This window comes from Callorhinus ursinus, unplaced genomic scaffold (genome assembly GCF_003265705.2).
Source record: "Callorhinus ursinus isolate GAN/ISIS: 27379988/994484 unplaced genomic scaffold, GSC_fseal_2.0 scaffold9, whole genome shotgun sequence".
In the NCBI taxonomy this organism is placed as follows: Eukaryota; Metazoa; Chordata; class Mammalia; order Carnivora; family Otariidae; genus Callorhinus; species Callorhinus ursinus.
Window position 1 is genome coordinate 2655379 of NW_027397071.1, and position 22519 is coordinate 2677897.

General features: G+C 36.7%; 1 protein-coding gene across 2 annotated transcripts in view; it reads right to left on the reverse strand.

Moving 5' to 3' along the window:
* MAN1A2 (mannosidase alpha class 1A member 2) overlaps positions 1-22519 on the reverse strand; it is a 198909-nt gene that overhangs the window by 101998 nt on the left and 74392 nt on the right. For both annotated transcript variants that reach the window (XM_025872529.2, XM_025872528.2), the window contains exon 5: positions 17320-17400. In XM_025872529.2, coding sequence (XP_025728314.1) covers positions 17320-17400 — 81 coding nt within the window. The remainder of the gene's footprint in view (positions 1-17319; positions 17401-22519) is intronic.

Sequence of the window (22519 nt, forward strand, 5' to 3'; positions counted from 1 at the left end):
ACACACACACACACACACACACACACACACACACACACACACACACAGTTTTTGTCTCTGTCTCTTTCAAACATGGAATAGCATTCGCTCTATTCTGAATTTGCTTCTTTCACTTTACTGTACCTTGGAGATCTTTCCAAATCAGTCTACAAAGGTCTACCACATCCTTCTCCTTAGTGGCTGCAGAATTTCTCCTTGTATGGATATACTGGAATTTATTTAGTCAGTCCCCTACATGACAGAAATATGTTTCCAAACTATGTGACTATATAAGATAAATTCCAAAATGGGAACTGAAGTATCAATGGGCATATTCATTTGTAATTTTGACAGTTAATGCCATTTTGTCTTCCACGTGTTTTACTAATTTATATTCTTACTGGAATGTGTGAGTAGCCATTCCCCTGTGTTCTTGTTAACACAAAAGTTAGCAAACTTTTGATTGCTGCCAATCTCATGCAGGCCTCAATTTACAATGGTCCAACTTAATGATGAACACTTCACAATTTCTCAACTTTACAGTGGTGTGAAAGTGATATGCATTCAAACCAACTATAAATTTTTATCTTTTCCCAGGCTAGGCAGGGAACCACAGGTCCCAGTCAGCCATGGGATCATGAAGGTAAACATCCAATATAGTTCCAACCATTCTGTGCCACACAGCCATTCTGTCTTTCACTTTCAGTATAGGATTCAATAAATTACAGAGATATTCAGCACCATTATAAAATAGGCTTTGTGTTATGATTTTGCACAACTGTAGGCTAATGGAAGTGTTCTGAACACATTTAAGGTAGGCTAGGCTAAGCTATAATGCTCAGTAGATTAAGTGTATTACAGGCATTTTCAATTTACAATATTTTCAACTTTAATGGGTTTATCAGGAGGTAACTCCACTGTAAGTCAAGAAAGATCTACAGTTGAAAAAGGAGACTCTGGTGTCATTTTTATTTTCATTACTTTTATTATAAATGCAGTAGATACTCAACACTCATTCAAATCTCCTTTCAAGCACACCTTCAAACACTGCAGAGGATGCAAAACTGCATAACATTTCCCAGAGTCCACTCCACCTATGGTTCAACATATGGCACAGGCATTGCCAAGCATACGTAAACACACAGTATTTGGAAGGAAGAAGTAAGGGATCTGAGGCAGTGGCCTTGCAAACATCATGGTGGAGCTATCTGATTCTTCTGTCGTGGCTCTAACGGAAGTTCTAGTGACTGGTCCCCATCTTCACAGAGACCATGTGGGCAATAAAGGCAATCGATTAGATACATGGTATGGCATGCTTGGGCATTTCTCCTGACTGCATGGTTCCAAGATATATAACAAAAAAAGCTTCATGTCATGGCCCTCCCCAAGATTCAGTTAACTAGTCAGTACCCTGTAATAAATCACAAGGTAAAACAGATTCTGCCAATTTTACTACGATTCTTGATGGATAAGATGATGAGAGCAACTCAATTATGTATGTTTAAGAGGCTCAATAGTATTAAGACTTCTACAACATTTCAGTTATTTACAGAAAAAATTTTTATGTGTTCAACGTCCATTATGTAAAATCTTCCAGTTATTTTTACCAGAAAAAAATGGTAGGTGATGGAACTATGCTAAAACTGGTTCTAGGTTTAAAAGAATTAGGACTGGAAGAATTATTCCTAGGTGTGGAAGAACTGGAAGAAATGGGGTTAAATGGATACAATGTGGCAAAATTACAAAAAGCTTTAAAATAAAAACGATGAAACTTAAAGTAACATAACCGAAAACACAGAGAACCACTGCAGATTCGTGAGGAGGGATATTAGAATCCACGGGTGCTAGCTAGCAAAGGAAACAGTCAACAAAACGAAAAGACAACCGACAGAATGGGAGAAGATATTTGCAAATAACATATCAGATAAACGGCTAGTATCCAAAATCTATCCAAAACTGACTTACCAAGCTCAACACCCAAAGAACAAATAATCCAATCAAGAAATGGGCAGAAGACATGAACAGATACTTCTCCAAAGACATACAAATGGCCTACAGACACATGAAAAATGCTCAACATCACTCAGCATCAGGGAAATACAAAGCAAAACCACAATGAGATACCACTTCACACCAGTCTGAATGGCTAAAATTAACAAGTCAGGAAATGACTTGTTGATGAGGATGTGGAGAAAGGGGAACCCTGTTACACTGTTGGTGGAAATGCGAGCTGGTGCAGCCGCTCTGGAAAACAGCATGGAGGTTCCTCAAGAAGTTGAAAATAGAGCTACCCTACAACCCAGCAATTCCACTACTGGGTATTTACCCCAAAGAGACAAATGTAGTGATCCAAAGGAGCACCTGCACCCAATGTTTGTAGCACCAATGTCCACAATAGCCAAACTATGGAAAGAGCCCAGATGTTCATCGACAGATGAATGTATAAAGACGACGTGGTATACAGGGGTGCCTGGGTGGCTCAGTCATTAAGCGTCTGCCTTCGGCTCAGGTCATGATCTCAGCGTCGTGGGATCGAGCCACACATCAAGCTCCTTGCTCGGTGAGAAGCCTGCTTCTCCCTCTCCCACTCCCCCTGCTTTGTGTTCCCTCTCTCGCTGTGTCACTCTCTGTCAAATAATAAAATCTTTAAGAAAAAAAAAAAAAAGATGTGGTATACACTCAATGGAATATTAAACAGCCATCAAAAAATGAAATCTTGCCATTTGCAATGACGTGGATGGAACTAGAGGGTATTACACTAAGCAAAATAGGTCAATCGGAGATAGACAATTATCATATGATTTCACTCATGTGGAATTTAAGAAACAAAACAGAGGATCATAAGGAAAGAGAGGAAAAAATAAAACAAAATGAAATCAAAGAGGGAAACAAACCATAAGGGACTCTTAATCATAGGAAACAAACTGAGGGTTGCTGAAGGGAAGGGAGGTGGGTAGAGGGCATGGGGGAACTGGGTGATGGGCATTAAGGAGGGCATGTGATGTAATGAGCACTGCATATTATATAAGATTGATGAATCACTGACCTCTACATCTGAAACCAGTGATACAGTGTATGTTAATTAACTGAATTTAAATAAAAAAAAAAAGAATCCATGGGTGCTTTTGTTTTCTTTATTGAATTTAATTAGTAATGCAATACTCCTGTGCAGCCTGTTTTTAACCTAGCAGAGATAGAATGTCGAAGTGAAGAGTTCAGAATGCTCAAATGACTCCCCATCTCATTCACAGTAAAAGCCCTTTAAGAGGCTATATATCTTTATAAGCGATGAACCTATGACCTCTATGCCTCACTCTCTCCTTCCTTTCCCTTCCAGCAACCTACTTCAGCCCTACTAACCATTTTTGTTGTTTTCTAAGAATGCCAGTTATGCTTTTGCTTCAGTGTCCTTTCATTTGCTGTTCCTTTCAACTAAATGCTCTTTAAAAAGGCTCTCTCTTCTCCTTCAGGAGAAGCCATTCTCATGGCTCTCTCTTATCTCCTTCAGGTCTTTATACAAATGTAAACCTCGCACATACTCCTTGACCATCTTATTTGAAACTAAAACCTTTTTATCCCCTTCCATGTTCTACTTCTCTCCTTAGTGCTTCTCAATAACAGTGAGTGTACGTGTATGTATATGTGTGTAAACACACATGTGCTCTCACATATCTACCCCATTTGTTGCCTGTTGAATGCCTGAGATTTATAATAAACAAGTAACTATCTTCTTTCTCTTCCATACCAACCCCATATCCCCAAAATGTCTGACATTAACATGCAAAGGTTTTAAGACCTTCTTAAGATATTCTACAGAAATGTTGGGATGATGACAATGATAATGACACACATATATATTAACCCATTTAATTCTCACAACAACCCAATGAGATAAATACTGTTACTCCCATTTTACAGAGTAGGAAACTGAGATTTAAAACAAGTAAGTTGGGGCGCCAGGGTGGCTCAGTCATTAAGCGTCTGCCTTCAGCTCAGGTCATGATCCCAGGGTCCTAGGATCGAGCCCCACATCGGGTTTCCCGCTCTTTGGGAAGCCTGCTTCTCCCTCTCCCCCTCCCCCTGCTGTGTTCCCTCTCTCGCTGTGTCTCTGTCAAATAAATAAATAAAATCTTTAAAAAAAAGTAAAATAAAAAATAAAACAAGGAAGTTAATTTGACTGGTCATCCAACCAGTCAATGGTAAGGCTGAGTTTAAACCTGGGCAGTCTAGCTCCAGAGTCCATGTTCTTGCTTGACAATTTCACTAATTGGATAAAGATACAGATGTCTAGATTACTGACATCTTGATATAGACACAAATGTAGACAAAGACATTCCTACACCTTGTATTATTTAATCTTACTTTTTGTAGTCAACAATTAAATTCCTCAAGGTATTTGACTAATTCATTGCACATATCTTTGTCCTGTACCTTACATCCTCCCTTCTGAATGACAGTTTGGCTAATATAAAAATCTGAGTTGGCAGTTATTTTATCTTAGCGATCTAAAGATAGCACTCCAGCGACTTCGGGCGCCTATTGCTACTGAGCACTCTGCTGTCAGCTGTTATCCTTCTTTAAGTAATCGGCCCTTTCTCTTTAGTAGCTTTTAATATTTTCTCCTTATTCTTGATATCTTTTCAAATTTTTATTCTCTATCATTTATTCCATTAAACTCGTCTAAAACTCCTACTAAACATTCTTTGAAACCTCTTACTATTTTATATCTCAACTCTTTTTCTTAATTTTTCTCTTTGACTCTGTATTGCATTCTGGATGACTTTTCATCTTCACCATGAACATCCTTGAAGGCTAGACAGGTGTTCCTCAGGATCAAGTGAAAGTTACTACAAAGCTGCAGGTTAACTAAGAGGTAGAAACATATTCACACACACCTCTCCCTCAAAATGAGCCTGCAAACAATATTCTCAAGCTCATAATGAAATCTAAGATTTATTCTATTTACGAGCTAACAAGTTAGCATACCACATTTTCATGAATATCCACAGAGCCATAAATATCTCTCACTGCTGGGTCAGAGACCAGAGGACTATTTTATTCACAGCAAAGTATCAGCCAAAGATTTGAGTTAATCTTCACTGCCTGTACCTGCACCACCCTCACCCCCACCTAGATCTCGGAGAGATGATCCAAAGAGTCCGTTGTGGATTCCTGCACACGTGGTGGGTTGTGTTGCAGAAAACAACACTGAGCTTAGAGAATCTCTTTTACAGTAAGTGAAAGCAAGCTGATTTGATGACCTTAATTCATCCCTGCAAGTATAACCCTAACAACCTGGGTAAAGAGCAGTCAAGGCCTTATACCCTTGGTATTCCTGGCAAAAGTGTGCAGGGATACTCAGGCACTATGCTGTTTTGCTTTCCTAACCCTTCACATCAGCAGCAGCACTGCCTTTCTGTAGCAGCAGCTAAATCCCCTTTTTCTGATGCTAGTAGAACCAGCTTCATGACCCTTAACCCTCACTGGAAAGACAGCAGCAAGAGCACCAACGTGACAGCACACTTTCATCAGAGGTCTGAATTTCAGCTCTGCTTAGTCCTTCCTCTTATGGTTTCTAACCTTCAGTCTCAGCCCTGGTTGCTTCCTGTAAGAGCCACCTCCATGATACTTTAGAACATTCTTTTTAATCTAGCACTTAACTAGGTGACTTTGTGCCTAGTTAATGATCTGTATGTTAAATTCTCTCTGTTCAAATATTGGCATGCTTTGTCTCTCTTTTTTTTTTAAAGATTTTATTTATTTTTCAACAGAGAGAGAGAGACAGCCAGAGAGGGAACACAAGCAGGGGGAGTGGGAGAGGGAGAAGCAGGCTTCCTGCTGAGCGGAGAGCCCGACGCAGGACTCGATCCCAGGATGCTGGGATCATGACCCGAGCCGAAGGCAGACGCTTAACAACTGAGCCACCCAGGTGCCCATGCTTTGTCTCTTAACTGGATCCTGACTGATAAATAAATAATTCATATTTTGTTATATATTTTAAAATGAGGAAAATGAAAATTTCTAAAACCATACACAGTTCCTGTATTCTGAACCAAATACTCTTAATATTTTGATATATTTCCATCCTTTTTGTTCTAAGGACGTACAACTGCTAAGTAGATTTTTATTCTATCTTTTCCTGCTACTAACATAATAACAGAAGTATCTTTCCAATTTTTACAAAACTGTCCAATTTACTGTATCCATTTCCTCTCCTCCCACTCACTCCTCATCCTATTCCAACATGGCTTCTGTCCCATCACTTCATTGAACTTGATCTTGCTAATAATTAGTCACACATTTGAGCACAGATCATTACTGACCAGTTCCTTCTCTTTTCTTTTTATTATGTTATGTTAATCACCATACATTACATCACTAGTTTTTGATGTAGTGTTCCATGATTCATTGTTTGTGCATAACACCCAGTGCTCCATGCAGTACGTGCCCTCTTTAATACCCATCACCAGGCTAACCCATACCCCCACCCGCCTCCCCTCTAGAACCCTCAGTTTGTTTCTCAGAGTCCATCCTCTCTCATGGTTCGTCTCCCCCTCCGACTTCCCCCTTCATTCTTCCCCTCCTGCTATCTTTTTTTTTTTTTTAACATATACTGTATTATTTGTTTCAGAGGTACAGGTCTGTGATTCAACAGTCTTGCACAATTCACAGCGCTCACCATAGCACATACCCTCCCCAAGGTCTATCACCCAGCCACCCCATCCCTCCCACCCCCCAACACTCCAGCAATCGACCAGTTCCTTCTTAAAATGCTTTCTCCCCTTGTGTTCAGTAACCCCACAATCTCCCTACCTCCTTCACTGACTCTTCCTCCTCATATCTGACCTTTGATGCTGTGTTCCTCCAGGCTTGATTCCTCTCTCTATCTTCCTATCTTAAATTGTCCCCCTAGAGCAACTTCACATGTGCTTGCTTTCAATTATCAGGTACAGAGCAACTGACTCCCACGTTTATATTTCTCAACAAGACTTCTAAAATAAGCACCAGCTCCATTACATCTGTTTACTACCTATTCCCACATAAATATAGCAAAATCCCCTCAAACTCAAAATACTTAAAATGAATTGATGATCTTCCACTCCCAATTTAATGTTCTTAAAGTGCATAATTTCTAGCGTGCCTGGGTGGCTCAGTCATTAAGAGTCTGCCTTCGGCTCAGGTCATGATCCTGGAGTCCCGGATCGAGTCCCGCATCGGGCTCCCTGCTCAGCAGGGAGTCTGCTTCTCCCTCTGACCCTCTTCCCTCTCGTGCTCTCTGTCTCTCGTTCTCTCTCTCTCTCAAATAAATAAATAAAATCTTAAAAAAAAAAATTGTGTAATTTCAAGTAACTGTCTCGCCATCAGTACCAAAACCCTGAAACTGGAGACAGGACCAACTCCTCCTTCTGCCTCATCCCCCCTTCCAAAGTATCACCCAATCTTTTGGAATCTACTTCCCAAATCCCTTGAAATCATTTAATCTCTCATCTCTACAACCCATTTGCGTCCAAGCTGCCATTATTTCGTGCCCCAAATACTGCAATGGCTAACTAACTAGATGAATAGCATACACACACACAGGCAGGCACACACACACACACACACACACACCCACACTACAACTATTAGTCTATAATTTGCTTTTGTCATTGAATATGTTAAGCATATTTTTCCTAGATAAAATATATCAAACTTATGTTCCCAGTTGTATAACTGAGAGATGTATTAATTTATTCAAACATTCCACTCTAGATGAATTCCGGTCTTTTCAAACATTGGCTACTAAAAACAATATTGCAACAAAATATACTTCTAAATATTTCTTATGTATCCACATTGTTACTTTTAGATAATATATCCCTAGAGGCAGGTTACCAGGTCAAGGAGAATTTTATATTTTAAATGTTTACTTGACACCACCAAATTATTTTCCAAAAAGTTGTATCATCTGTATGCCCTCCAATAGCTTATCACCCATTTGTTAAAATTTAAACTATACATTTAATTACATCCTATTTAAAGTGAGGGCATTTTACTGTATGTAAATTACTCTACTGTATGTAGAGTTGCTTAAAATAAACAAAATAATCTTTGAGCTAGGCCCTGAAGTTCTTTATCAGACAGAGAATGTGGAAGGGTTAGTCTAGTTTAGGCAGAAAATTATGGTAGAGGTCTATAAACACATAGGAAATAAAACAATGTGGTCTAAATACAGTTTCATGTACGCAGAATTTTGAGCTTCTCCTCTGTGGTTCCCTCCTATCCTGGATTTCACTCCTAATTTCGATCTCCTGTGGTAGCTCCGAACTCTGCCTTCTGATCTAACAAACCAATAATCACAACCATAACTGTCAACTATGACTGGTACTGGCTATAACTTTAAACATGTAAGAATGTGTACAGATGTATAGACGAACTCACATTTAACAGGAATATGTTGGACAGTGTATTTAAAAATGTTATCTGAGTCAGTAAAGCTTAGTGGACTGTTTTGCCCAATTACCAGCACATCTACAGAGAATGAAGAGCTCAAATTTTCAATGGAAATAGCAATTTATGGAGCAATATCAGGTTTTCCAAAAACAAAATGAGAATTAGTGCAGTAAGGACAATAATGACTAATATTTAAACCAGGAAATATCTGGGTCAAAAGAGACTATTGTATTTGTCTTAGAAAATATTCCTAAACTTAATCAGAAACAATCTTACACTACAGGCAACAGAGTACATTTTTGTTTAGTAAAGAAAGATTTTGTTCTTGTTGCTTTTATTTTTTTATTATCTATAAAACATGTATTAAACTCCACATAACCATTTCTCTATTTTATCTGACAGATTTCAGATGCAGTTATCCACATAAATTATGTTATTATCTTACTAAGGAAGGGATACCACTTTGATAACCATTAAAAAAAAAATGAGACAATCCTATAACAGAAATGCCATATATTAGAGGCTAACATCAAGTAAACATAATAAATCATGAAGATTTTTTTAACTTGTGAATATTTAATATAAACAGCCTTGTTCTGAGAAAATAAAATGATAAAGTTTCACATTTATTATATTAATAAATCAATAGGCGAGAGGAACACTTTGTTAGGATGGCATGTAACCCTCATTTGGTTTCCTGTACCAGAAAACAGAATGCATGTGAAATGTTCTTTATTCTATTTACATACTACCTTAATATAAGAAAGGCACTCTGCCAAGTTATAAATTAGAGTTAATTTCCTGGCTTATGTGAGATGTAGGAATTTACTGTATATCCTGTATTATAATAATGTCATATTCAAATTATTGTTCTATGTTTTATTTTTAGCAGACCTGAGATTTATTGTTGGTTTCCCAGAACAGATATGGATCACATATTCCAACATAAAATGATCAAGAAGAAAAGTAAAAAGGTCAGCAGAATCCCACTGTATGAGAAAGTCAGAAAAGTAAAACATCTTCTCTTTATACTTCTTACCTGAGTAGACTAAATCCTAAGAAATTAATTTATGATGTCTCCTTTTAAATAAGTAAAAGAAAAATGAAATAGGATGAAACCAGACAGGGAGACTAACCATAAGAGACTCAATCTTAGGAAACAAACTGAGGGCTGCTGGAGGGAAGGGGCTGGGGGGGATGGAGTAACTGGGTGATGGACATCGGGGAAGGTATGTGTTGTAATGAGCACTGGGTATTATATAAGACTGACAGATCACAGACCTGTACCCCTGAAACAAATAATACATTATATGTTAATTAACAGAATTTAAATTAAAAAAAAAAATAAGTAAAGGGATTCCCCACCCATTAGAAACACAGAATATTTACCACATCGGAAAAAGTCAAAGGAGGAAGAAAGGTAAAGTAATATCTGTTGAGTCAGATACTATGTTAGGCACTTTCACATAACTTAATCCTTACAACAACTCTCAGGTGAACTCTCTGACATTTTCATAGATTAAGAAACTTAAATTATGCAGCTTGCCAAATATCATTATGAAAGGAGGCAGAGTAGGAACCCGACCCTCTAAACTCCAAAGCATATGTGCTTCCCTCCACTTCAAAATGTTTATTCTTAAAGTATGATGCATAAAAACAGCAAAAATGGAAATACTGGTAACATTATATACTTTTTCAGCATTTTAATGTTTTCCTAAGACAGTAACAACCAAAATTTCAACATTTTGTTTCAACCTTCAGATAGGGAGTCTAACATGAAACAGCCAAGGCTGACACTTCTCTTTCATAAGCTGTTCGTAATTAATTTTGAACCATATGCCTTTTGGTATGAAAACTAATCAAGTTTGTCACTACACCCCCAAAATTAAGTACTTCCTCTACATAGTCAGATAAGCATGAAAGTATGAAAAAAAAAATGTTTCCTTTCTCAAGGACATCTTATAATGTCTAATCTGGAAATAAATCTGAAACTGAAGGCATCAAAATAGTACCATTTCCTTCCTCCTCTCATTATTTAATATTTCAATCCAGAAGCTCCTGAAGTCAGGGTTCTGTGCCCAGATGGTATGCCTAGGGTGGGCAGCACTGTCTGGAGAGGGCCTAAGACCAACATGAGGAAAATGAAGCCAGCCAAGCAAAGGGGAGTGACTCCCAGAGGGGTCCATGTGAGGAAGATGCACTGAACAAGGCAGCAGCCTGGTGAGGGCAGGAAAGTGGTTTCATACAGTAGGACTAAGCAAGGAGGTAAATATATGAGGAATAACAGTGGGCAGATTTCACACTATCAGAAAAGAAAATGAGAAATATGAAAAGGCAGAAAACCAGAATAACCCTTTTGGTATTGGGCTGAAATTAGAGCTATTAGTACAAATTCATGGCTGCCAATATTTAGAGATCAAAACAGAAAAGAGTATGGACATAAAGGTTAGAAAGAGTAACAATACTCCATGCCTGGGGGGAGACAAGGTATGGGTGGAGAGAGACCCTCTCTGAGGAGCAGGCATACAGGAAATGCCTGAAGTGGAGGGAAGAGCTAGAATGTTAAGAAAAACTTGCCTGCCAGGTGCACTCTAATTACAAGGTAATGTTAGAGGAACTTGAAACTACTGGCACATCGTGGGTAATCTCAGCAGTAAAAAACCAAAACGTGGTTCAACTCCAGACTAAAATGACTGAACCCCTGATGCTAGCAGCACAGACATAAACAGTATCAACCTGTCTTTACTGTCCCATACTTGATATTTGGCATTCAGTCAAAAATTATGAAATACCTAAGAAGGCAAAAACAAAAACAAAAACAAAACCCCACTTTCTAGAAACAAAAAGCAAGTAACGAACCAAGCTTGATGAGGTTAAAACAATCTGAGAATTTAAAATGACTTTGATTACCATGTTAAAAGACCTAGTTAGTGGATCAAGTGGAAAACATGAAGACAATGAGGAACTGTAGCACAGAAATAGAAATTATAAAAGTCAAATGAAATACTAGAAATAATTTTTCAGAAATCAAAGTAATAGAGATAGAGAAAGCCATCAACAGGCTTAATTAAAAGTAGATTCAATGGAGCTGACCAAAAAAAAAAAAAAAAGATCAGTGAACTTGAAGACAGGTCTATAAAAATTACCCAAACTGAAACACAAGGAATAAAAAGCAGTGGGTGGGATTAAAAAAGAATAGTGAATTCAAGAGCTAAGAGACAATTTCAAGCAGTCTAATGTATATGTAAATTGGAATTCCAGAAGGAGAAGAGGCAAAAAAAATATTTTAAAAGATAAGAACTTTTCAAATATAAAGCTACCAAACCATACATCTAAGAAGCTCAGAGAACCTCAAGCAAGATAAATAAGCCCTACTTGCCCCTCCAAAAGCAAAAAAAAAAGTAAAACCACTCAAGAGTCTTCATATGAAATAAAATATGAACAGATTATCTTAAAGACAGCCAAAGGAGGGTGAAAGACACATTACATATAGAAGAATAAAGAGTTAAAGCACAAAGGAGGGTGAAAGACACATTACATATAGAAGAACAAAGAGTTAAAGCACACTTCTCAAACTATGCAAATGTTAAGCTAATGCAGTAAGTTCTTTAAAGCGTTAAAAGGAAAAATACACACAAAGAAATTATCTTTCAAAACTGAAGAAGAAACAGTTTCAGACCAACAGAAACTGAGAGAATCTACCACCTGGAGACCTACACTATACAAAAAGTTAAAGGGAGCTCTTCACACAAAAGGAATAGATACCAGACAGAAACCTGAACCAACAAAGAGAAATGACCAACAAAAATGACTGAAAGATAAAAAGGTATTTTTTTCTTATTTTGAATAGCTCTAAATAATAACTGACCACCTAAAGCAAAAGTTAGTAGCGATGTCCTATGCGTTTATAGTGCAAAAAATGTACAGTAACAAAAAACAGCATAAAAGAAGAATGACAAGAATTAAGAATATACAGTTGTAAAGTTTTCACAGTACAAGTGAATCAGCATAATACTGACTGAAGGTAGAACTAGGATGAATTAAAGATATACAGTAAACAAAAAGGGCAACCACTAAAAAAAAGAAAAAAAAATTGAGAATAGTCTGTCATGAAGATAAAACAATCACAAAAAATAATATAAAATTAGGCAGAAAAAAAGAAGAGGAATGAGGAACAGATGGGACAAATAGAAAATAACTAACAATGCGGTAGATTTAATGAACTGTATCAATAGTTATACTGAATGTAAAGGGTTTAAACACACAAATTAAAAACAGATTGTCAAGCTTTCTTCGGGAAAACCAACTTTAAATATAAAAACATATAGGTTAAAAGATATACCATGCAAACACTACATAAAAGAAAGCCAGAGTGACTATGTCAGTATCACACAAACTAGATTTAAGAACAGAGAATGTGAGGGCACCTGGGCGGCTCAGTTGGTTAAGTGTCTGACTTCAGTTAAGCATCTGCCTTTCACTCAGGTCATGATCTCAGGGTCCTGGGATTGAGCCCCGTGTCAGGCTCCCTGCTCAGTAGGGAGTCTGCTTCTCCTTCTCCCTCTGCCTCTCCCCTTTGCCCCTGCTCATGCAGGCGCATACACGTGCTCTCTTTCTCTCTCTCTCTCAAATAAATAAAATCTTAGAAGAATAAAAGCAAAAAAAGAACAGAAAACGTGACCAAGGATAAAGAGGAAAAATTGTAAAACAATAAAAGGATCAACCAAGAAGACCAAACAATCCTAAGTGTGTACATACCTAAGAACAGGCCTCCAAAATACAGACTCCTCACCTAGTATCTGACAGACCAGACAGAAAATCAGTAAAATTACGTAAGATCTGAGAAACACTATTATCCACTTTGACTTAATTGATATTTTAACAAAACCACGACAGAATACACATTCTTTTCAAGTACACATTCTTTTTAAAATAGACCATATTCTGACCCATAAAACAAACCTCAACAAATTCAGTAGAACTGTTCTCTATTCACTGCCTACCAAAAACTTAAGCTAGAAATAATAGAAAGATATGTGGAAAACCCTGAAATACTTGAAAATTTAAAAATATATTTCTGGGGCACCTGGGTGGCTCAGTCAGCTAAACATCCGACTCTTGATTTCAGCTCAGGTCTTGATCTCAGGGTTGTGAGTTCAAGCTCCACACTAGGTGTGAAGTCTACTTAAAATATATATATACATACATATGTATATATATAGACATATACATATAAAAATGCATATACTTCTTTTTTTTTTAAAAGATTTTATTTATTTGTTTGACAGAGAGAGAGTGAGCACAAGCAGGGGGAGGAGCAAGCAGAGGCAGAGGGAGACGCAGGCTCCCGCCAAGCAGAGAGTCCAATGTGGGGCTTGATCCCAGGACCCCGGGATCATGACCCAAGCCGAAGGCAGACACCCAACCAACTGAGCCACCCAGGTGCCCCAAAAATACATATACTTCTACACAACTCAGGAATCAAAGAGAAAGAAAAGATTAGAAAATATTTTGAATTAAAGGAAAATGAAAATATATCAAAATTCATAGGATGTCGCTAAAGAAGGGCCAAGAAGCAAATTTATGGCACTGTTCTTTTTTAAAAGAAAGGTATCATATTGATGATCTAAGCTCCACACCTAAGAAACTAGGGGGAAAAAAAGGAGAAAACAGAGCTAAATATCAAAGGAGAAATGAAATTGAATGCACAGAAATAGAGAAAAATCAATAAAACCAAAACAAGTTATCTGAAAAAACCAAAAATGCCAATACACCTGCATCCAGACTGACAAAAAAAGAGAAGACAAAATAGGGCACATTACTAATAATCCTACAGATATGAAAAGGATAAGGGAATATTACAAACACCTTTATGTCAACAGTTTACACAACTTAGAGGAAATAGGCAAATCCCCAGAAATACACAAACTACAAAAACTACAAAAGCCACTCAAGAAGAAATAAACTGAACAGTGCTATATCTACCAAAAAAATTAAATAGTTTTAAAACTTAGGTGAAAAAAACAGAAACAAAAAGCTCCACAACCACATGGCTTCAGAAGGATACTCTACCAAACAATTAAAGAAGAAATAATATCAATTATACAAAAACTTCTCCAGTGAAAGGAAAAAAAAAAAAAGAGAAAACACTTCCAACTCATATTATGAGGTCGGCATTACTCTTATATAAAACACACACAAAGACATTAAAACTACACATAGATCAATATTCCACATGAATATAAATGCAAAAAATTCTCAACAATGTATTATCAAATCAATCCTAGCAGTATATAAAAAGATTGACCCATGATCAAGTGGGTTTCTTCCTGAAAATGCAAGGCTGGTTTGACATTCAAACTTCAACCAATATAATCTGCAAATCAACAGATACAGGAAAAAAATCATATATAATCATCTTATTGAATATCGCAAAAACATCTGACAACATTCAACATCTATCCACAATAAATAAAAAATCTCAGCAAACTAGGAATGGAAAGGGACTTCTTCAAGACAATTAAAGGGCATCTACAAAAAAACCTATGGCTAACAGGGTGCCTGGGTGGCTCAGTGGATTAAGTTTCGGACTCTTGATTTCAGCTCAGGTCATGATCTCAGGGTGGTAAGATCGAACCTTGCGTCAGCCTCATGCTGGGCGTGAAACCTGCTTAAGATTCTTTCTCTCCCTTTCCCTCACCACCATCTTCTGTCAAAAAAAAAAAGAACAAGAACAAAAAACCTATGACTAACATTTACATGCAATGGTGAAAGACTAAATGTTCTTCCTATAAGATCAGGAAACAGACAAGGATGTAAGGCAAGACAAAGTAATAAAAGAACTACACAAATAAAATTGTTCCCTATACAGAGAAATAAACTATTCACTGATGACATGATCGTTTACCAAAAAAAAAAAAAAATCCCAAAAAAGCAACGAGAATTAATTACTGAATTTAGAAAAATCTCAGAGTACAAAGGTCATTATAAAGATCAACTGTATATTGCATAATGTGAACGCTGTTCTTAGTACCACGGAACTATAATGGTAAATGAAAAATTTTGTTATGTACGTTTTATAATATTTTTAAAAATGACAGCATCAGGAAGTTATTCAGTGATAAACAAGATGTCCTAAGCCAGCTGAAAATTTAAGTCTTTATTAAAACTTTCTTTTACATTAACTGTATTTTTTTTTTAAGATTTTATTTATTTATTTGAGAGAGAGAGAATGAGAGATAGCACGAAAGGGAAGAGGGTCAGAGGGAGAAGCAGACTCCCTGCTGAGCAGGGAGCCCGATGTGGGACTCGATCCCGGGACTCCAGGATCATGACCTGAGCCGAAGGCAGTCGCTCAACCAACTGAGCCACCCAGGCACCCATGTATTTATAAATACTAGCAATAAACAACTAGAAATTGAAATAAAAAATACCGTACCTTTTATAATAGGACCAAAAGTATAAAATATGTATAAATCTATCAAAATATATAAAATATCTATATGCTAAAAACTAGAAACACTAAGGAAGAAAATTAAAGAAGGACTAAATAAATGGATAGATATGTCACATTCATGGTTTGGAAGACTCCCTATTTGTTAAGATACCAATTTTCTCTAAACTCATTTATAGACTCAAGGTAATCCCAATCAAAATTCCAATGGAATATTCTGGAGAGATCAACAAACTGATTCTAAAATAGAAAATAAAGTAAATGGAATAGCCAAGACAATTTTGAAAAGGAACAAAGTCGGAAGACTCACACAACCTGACTTCAAGACTTTCTATAAAGCCACAATAATGAATGCAGCATAGTTCACACAGTGTAGCAAAAGAACTGACGCAGACAGCAAGAACACAGAGAGCGCAGAGGTCGACTCACACATATACGCTCAACTGATTTCCACAGAAGCGCCAAGTCAATTAAAACAGAGAAAGGTGAGTCTTTTCAACAAGAGTTGCTAGAATTTTTGAATATCCAGAAGGAAAGAAAGAAAAGCTCAACCTATACCTCACAGCACATATAGAATTTAACTCAAAATGAATTACATACTTAAAAGTAAAAGTAAAGGCTTAATATTTTTAGAAGAAAACATAAGAGAAAATCTTTGTGACCTTGGATTAGGCAAACATTTAAATACCAACAACATAGAAATCCATCTTTACAACACATAAAACAAAAGATGAATTTTCTTAAATTTACAAAGAACTCCTATAATCATTTAGACCAACAAACCAATTAAATATAGAAGTTCCTCAGGAAACAAGAGAGAAATGACTTATAACCTCTTCCTTTAGTTTCTCTTTCTCCCACTCTCCAAACCTATCCTTTAAACCCACCTGAGTAAAAAGGAATTTCCCACACCCACTTCCCCATCACAGCAGGTCTCAAATCAATCTATATGTACACTACATACACCAAGACCTCCAGAAAGGAGAATTCAGAGTTGTTGCTGTGTTGGTTTTCTAAATTTATAGCAAAAAATCTCATTTGATTTCCAAACAGGCAGTTTTAATAATTAATTTTTGGTCTTTGGAGGATCCATATTCATTCTTCCTGATTCATTCTGTAATTGTGATCTTATTAATCAATCCCCCACCTTGTTTCGATTATGTAATTTAATTGCAGTGGCAAAACCCTGGAGGATAGCTCCTGCAAAGGAGAAGTGGTATATACAGAGACAGGATTTGTGATGAATTTATGTTTTACTAAAATTCTCAAAATGGAAAAATCATTATTTCCAAGGACATTTCTACCTGAAGCATCTGGTTCCCTCAGCAAACCTTTACATGAGTTCAATATTAGACAATTAAGAAAAATGATATGTTGTTAGGGAAATCTTTCATTTTATTTAAGTCCATTCAGAGCCCCTTCCCCCCAAACAATGTTTCACTTTAGTGGCTCACCTCTTCTCCTGAAAGGTAATAAGCTGCAAGCAGGCCTCCAATAAATCGAATGTTGACTTCAAACACAGACACCTCTGAATTCTGTGAAGACATGTTGAAAATATTCATATATACATAAAACTTCCGAGTTTTCCAAATATTTTCAGTACTTCATATGCTTCTCACAAACACCCTGCAGAGAATGTTTTTTCCATTTTCCACACCTTCATTCCTCATGCAACTGAAATCTCACTTTCAATTTATTAATGTTACTGAAACTCCTCTATTACTGCCACCACAACGTCCTATTAGCCAAAATCATTTATATGTATTTACCTATTATTGTGAAATTATCAACATATTTGATCCTCTTGACTATTCTCTCTTCATGAAAGCCTCCACTTCTTGAATTCTGGAATAGTGGTATCTCTACTGGGTCCATTTCCTTCTGTTCTAGTTACTACAGCATACTGTCCCATTTTTATTTCTCATGAATTTTAAATATTTTTCCTCATGTATATAAAAACTTAATAAATGTTAAAAGAGGGACCAAAAAAATGATAGGATGATGGATTATTCAATTAATAATATTGAGAAAACTGACTCCTAGGTTAGAAATTAATTTGGATCCTCATTTCAGCTACCTCTCTCTCTCAAAATGAAGCCCAAGTAATTTAGAAATAAATGTAGAAAAATTAGAATAAAAAAGTAGAAGAAAATGTGACAACATACAAACTTCCTTGACAAAGAAGGTACTTTTAAGCATAAAATCAACTGTACTGACAACAAATGATGATAGAAAGACTTGAGTTTCCCCAAAATAAGAATGACCTAAAAGGAAAAGCAATTATGAACAAAATTAAAAGGCAAACAAAAAAAAAACAGAAGGAAATTTGGCACAAATATAGCAGTATTAATAACCTTAGCATATAAAGTCTATGTCTGTATTTAGATACAGATATAGATATTGCTGAGAAAAATTCTAATACATGGAAAGAAAAGTAGAAGTGGCAGAGAACATGACCAAAGAATCCACAGGATATACACAATTGACTAGTATAAAGATAATGTCCATAACTAATTTTTTAACAAAATTTAAAAGGAAATATATATTATCCTGAAGTGTTTCTAACATTCACAGGCAGAACACATAATTTACTAACACAAGTATGTATCTCTGATACGGAATTTTTTTTAATTTAAATTCAATTAGCCAACATACAGTACATCCTTAGTTTCAGATGTAGTGTTCAATACTTTATCAGTCGCGTATAACACCCAGCGCTCATCACACCACGTGCCCTTCTTACTGCCCATCACCCAGCTACCCCATCCCCCCACTTACCTCCCCTCCAGCAACCCCCAGTTTGTTTCCTATAGTGAAGAGTCTCTCATGGTTTATCTCCCCCTCTGATTACTTCCTGCAATTTTTTAATATATCTATCATCCCATCCCATCCTCAAGAGGAATATGCTTTATATTACTTCACATATTCCCAATATAGAGCATACTGCAGGGCACACAGCAGACATCACTAAATAGAGAGAAGCAGAGAAAGAGGGAGAGAGGGCAGGCCTCTATCACTCACCAAAACAATAACCTTCTAATCAGTTTCCCTGATTTCAGCCTTCCTCTCCTCCTTACATTCCATTTATTCAGCACCCTGTAGGTACAGTGAACCTCTTACATTTTAAGTCAGGTTGAGTTACTGTTGTGTGCAAACTTTTACAATGACCACTGGTTACATTAGAGCAAAATAACCGTAAGACCCAACATATTCCGATTCCCCACTAGCTGTATGACATCATCTCCTACCAATAGGAGTCCTGCTGACTCACTTTATTACCAAATGGGTCTACTTGCTGTTCTAGAATTACCGAACTCATCGTTCCTGTATGTCAGTCTTACCCTCTACCTACAGGTCTCTGAATAGGAAGCTTATCCAAACACACCATACAAAATAATGAAGTAAGCCCTCATCACTAATCTTTCTTAGCCTACATTATTTCCCCAATTAACACATCACCATCTGATTACATGTAATTCTTTATTTGTAAAATTCAGAACTTCCCTCACAAGAAAGACACATAAGAGTTCTAGAGGGATAGAAGGGACAAAAGAGAAAACAGGCATTATTCAAAGGAGTAGTGACTACAAATCTTCCAAAATTGATAAAAACGTAAGCTCTCAGACTGATGGTACATTATGAGTCCTTTAAAGAATAATCCACACATGGGCACATGGTAATGGAAATACAGAACACAGGGCAAAACAGATTAAAACAAAGGGAAAACAAGACAGATTACCTGTGAAAAATTAGACTGACAGCATACTTTCCAATAGTATAACAGAAACAGGAAGACAGTGGAACTGTACCTTTCATAGCTTAAGAGAAAATAATCAACCTCTAATACTATACTCCACTATAATATCCAGTATAAGAGAGCCTTATATCCACATGGCTTCCACTGGGTCTCTTCTCAGAAATGTCACTGTAACAGAGTCCTTCACTAGCCACCCCATGTAAAATGGCAACCCCACACTTGCTCCAATCCTACTTGCTCTCCTTTACTGTTCTCCACAGCATTTATCACCACCTGATATACTATATGTGACTTGAAGATTTCTTTACTGTTTTTCCCCCAAAACTAAAGTACAAACTCAAGGAGAAATAAGACTGTTTTGCTCTTTACTGTAATCCACAGAAGCCAGAACGGTGCCTGTCCCTGAGAAGGCATTCAATAAATTTATTTATTTATTCTTTCATTCAGTCAGTCATCCATTCACTCATTAATCTGGAAGTTTCAAATACAAGTTGGAACCAGCTAGACAACAATTACACATAAGACAAGAGGGAGATGAGCTAAATAAAGCATTCAAGAGGCTTATGTTCTTCAGAAGGAGGAAAAAGAAATGATCAATTTTAAACTTAAAAGTATACATATAAAATTTTAAGGACAACCCCAGAATGAATGGAAATGACAAGTATAAATGTCAATGAAGTAGAGGGAAAAAGAGACATAAAGTAACTTAACATAAAATAAGGGAAGGAGCAAATAAAAACAATGAAAAGTACAACAATAATATAGCTTGAAAAACCAAGATGGAAGACCCAATTCCAAATATATATAATCACAATAAATGTAAATATTCCAAACTTGACAGTTAAAAGACTCCAAGACTGGATAAAAATAACAAAATCCAAACACACACTACATGCAAAATATATAGCGAAAACACATGACACAGAAAGATTAGAAGTAAAGGGATGGTAAATGATTGTGTTGATTATTAAGCTTTTTTTCCTCAGGTTCACATCTATCCTTCTAGAGCCTACCTGATACATTGGAATTGGAACTCTGCAAATGCATGTCTCATTAGCCTGCTGGCTCCCTTATGGACCATGCCAACAGGAAGTTTTACAAACATAATACAAGGCTGGAAGAAGGAGAAAGGATTGATTCCTTCCAATTTACTTCTGGTTTCTGACCATGTCAAACCAGCCATGGTTCTTGGCCCTGGCAGTGGCAGCTGGTTCCACATTACAGGTCCCCTGCCACACACACATTCTCCACATCAGCCTCACTGCGGCCCACCAGCTAGGGGCCCTCTCCTTAGAGGTCTGAGTCCCCACTCTAAAAAGCTCTTTTAAGAGCTCCTACGTATCAGAAACAGAGTCCCAAATTACCAACTTCTTCCCACTGTTCTCACAATCCCAGGGAAGTGGATATTTACTGTAGTTACTACCTCTTGTGATACCACAATGTTCTCTTTCTGCCTTTTCAGTTCCCCGTTATTTGGTTAACAATTCTAAACATTAAATCCTCTAACTAAAATAAATGGTATAGTTCTGGTTCCTGAATGAGTGAACTGATAGCAATGATATACCAGCGGATTATCAGGCCTAATAAAGCTGACATGTTAATGGACAGGAGTATTTGAGACTGTACAGACACCAATTCTCTCTAAATTAATCTGTAAATTGAATGCAATCCTCATCAAAATGTCAACAGAACTCCAGAGCTTACAAGAACAAAGAGCTGAGAAGTGCTAAGATAATTTCCTAGTAGAAAGAGATCAGATATCAAGCTTCCTCCAAAAATATTGTAGTTAAGACAGTTTAGTATTGATGTAAGCACAAAGAAAAAAGGCGAACAAAAGAATCAGCTCAAATGACTAATGTGGCATGTATAAAAAGCAGGGAAATAAACCGTTCTAGGATCAACTAATAGTTGCCTATCTCACCCTAAATCAATTTCATATGGACTAAAGTCCTAAATGCAAAAACCAAACTTTAAAACATTCAGAATGAAATATATAGACATGTATCTTCAATAAGAGTAGGGATTTCTTAAATAAGATACAAAAAGCCACATCCTATAAGGACCACATAGCCAAACAGGGGAGGAAAAAAACAAACAAACAAACAAACAAACAAAAAAACACCTGTATTTCACAGCCTCCCTTGACACTAAGGTTGGGCCGTATGAGTCAGATCTATTCAACAGTATACAAGCAAAATTGGGGTAACCGATTCCTGTAAAGTGTCATAGAAGAGTCATGTATCTTTCCTCTTTTCTGCAACTGGAAGGTTTATCCACCTTATTGAGGAACCACTTTGCTTAGACCATGAGGCTGAAGCTATACACTGAAATTGACAGAGCAACAAGACAAAGGATCCTAGATCCTTGAGGATCAAGGAGCTACCCAAGCCAACCCCAAACTGCTTATCTCCATGCTTAATTTACATGAGAGGGAAATAAACAGCTATCTTGTTTAAGCTATTTTATATTAGATTTTCTGCCACTCACAGATAAACCTAAATCTAACTGATAATAAAAATTGTTCTAATTGATGTATGTCCAAAATGCTAGAATAACATAAAAGAAAGTAATCCATTTTTGTGTGGTTAGCATCAGGAAAGCATGAGAGAAGAAATAATTATGGATTTAAATCACAATTTGAGTGATGCAGTCTGCCAAAGAGAAAAACACATAGTGAAAGAGTGACTTCTGACCACAGCAAGAAAGAACAGCAAGCACAAATATCATGATAGATAATAATGAACATGACAAAATAGTCCATACAACTTGCAGGCGAATACTGGTAATAATAAAAAAAAATTGCTACCATTTATGAGCACTTAATGTGTACCAGATTATCTCAAATAATCCTTACAATATTGCAATGCGATAGTAATTTTATGACAGGTTTAGAAAAA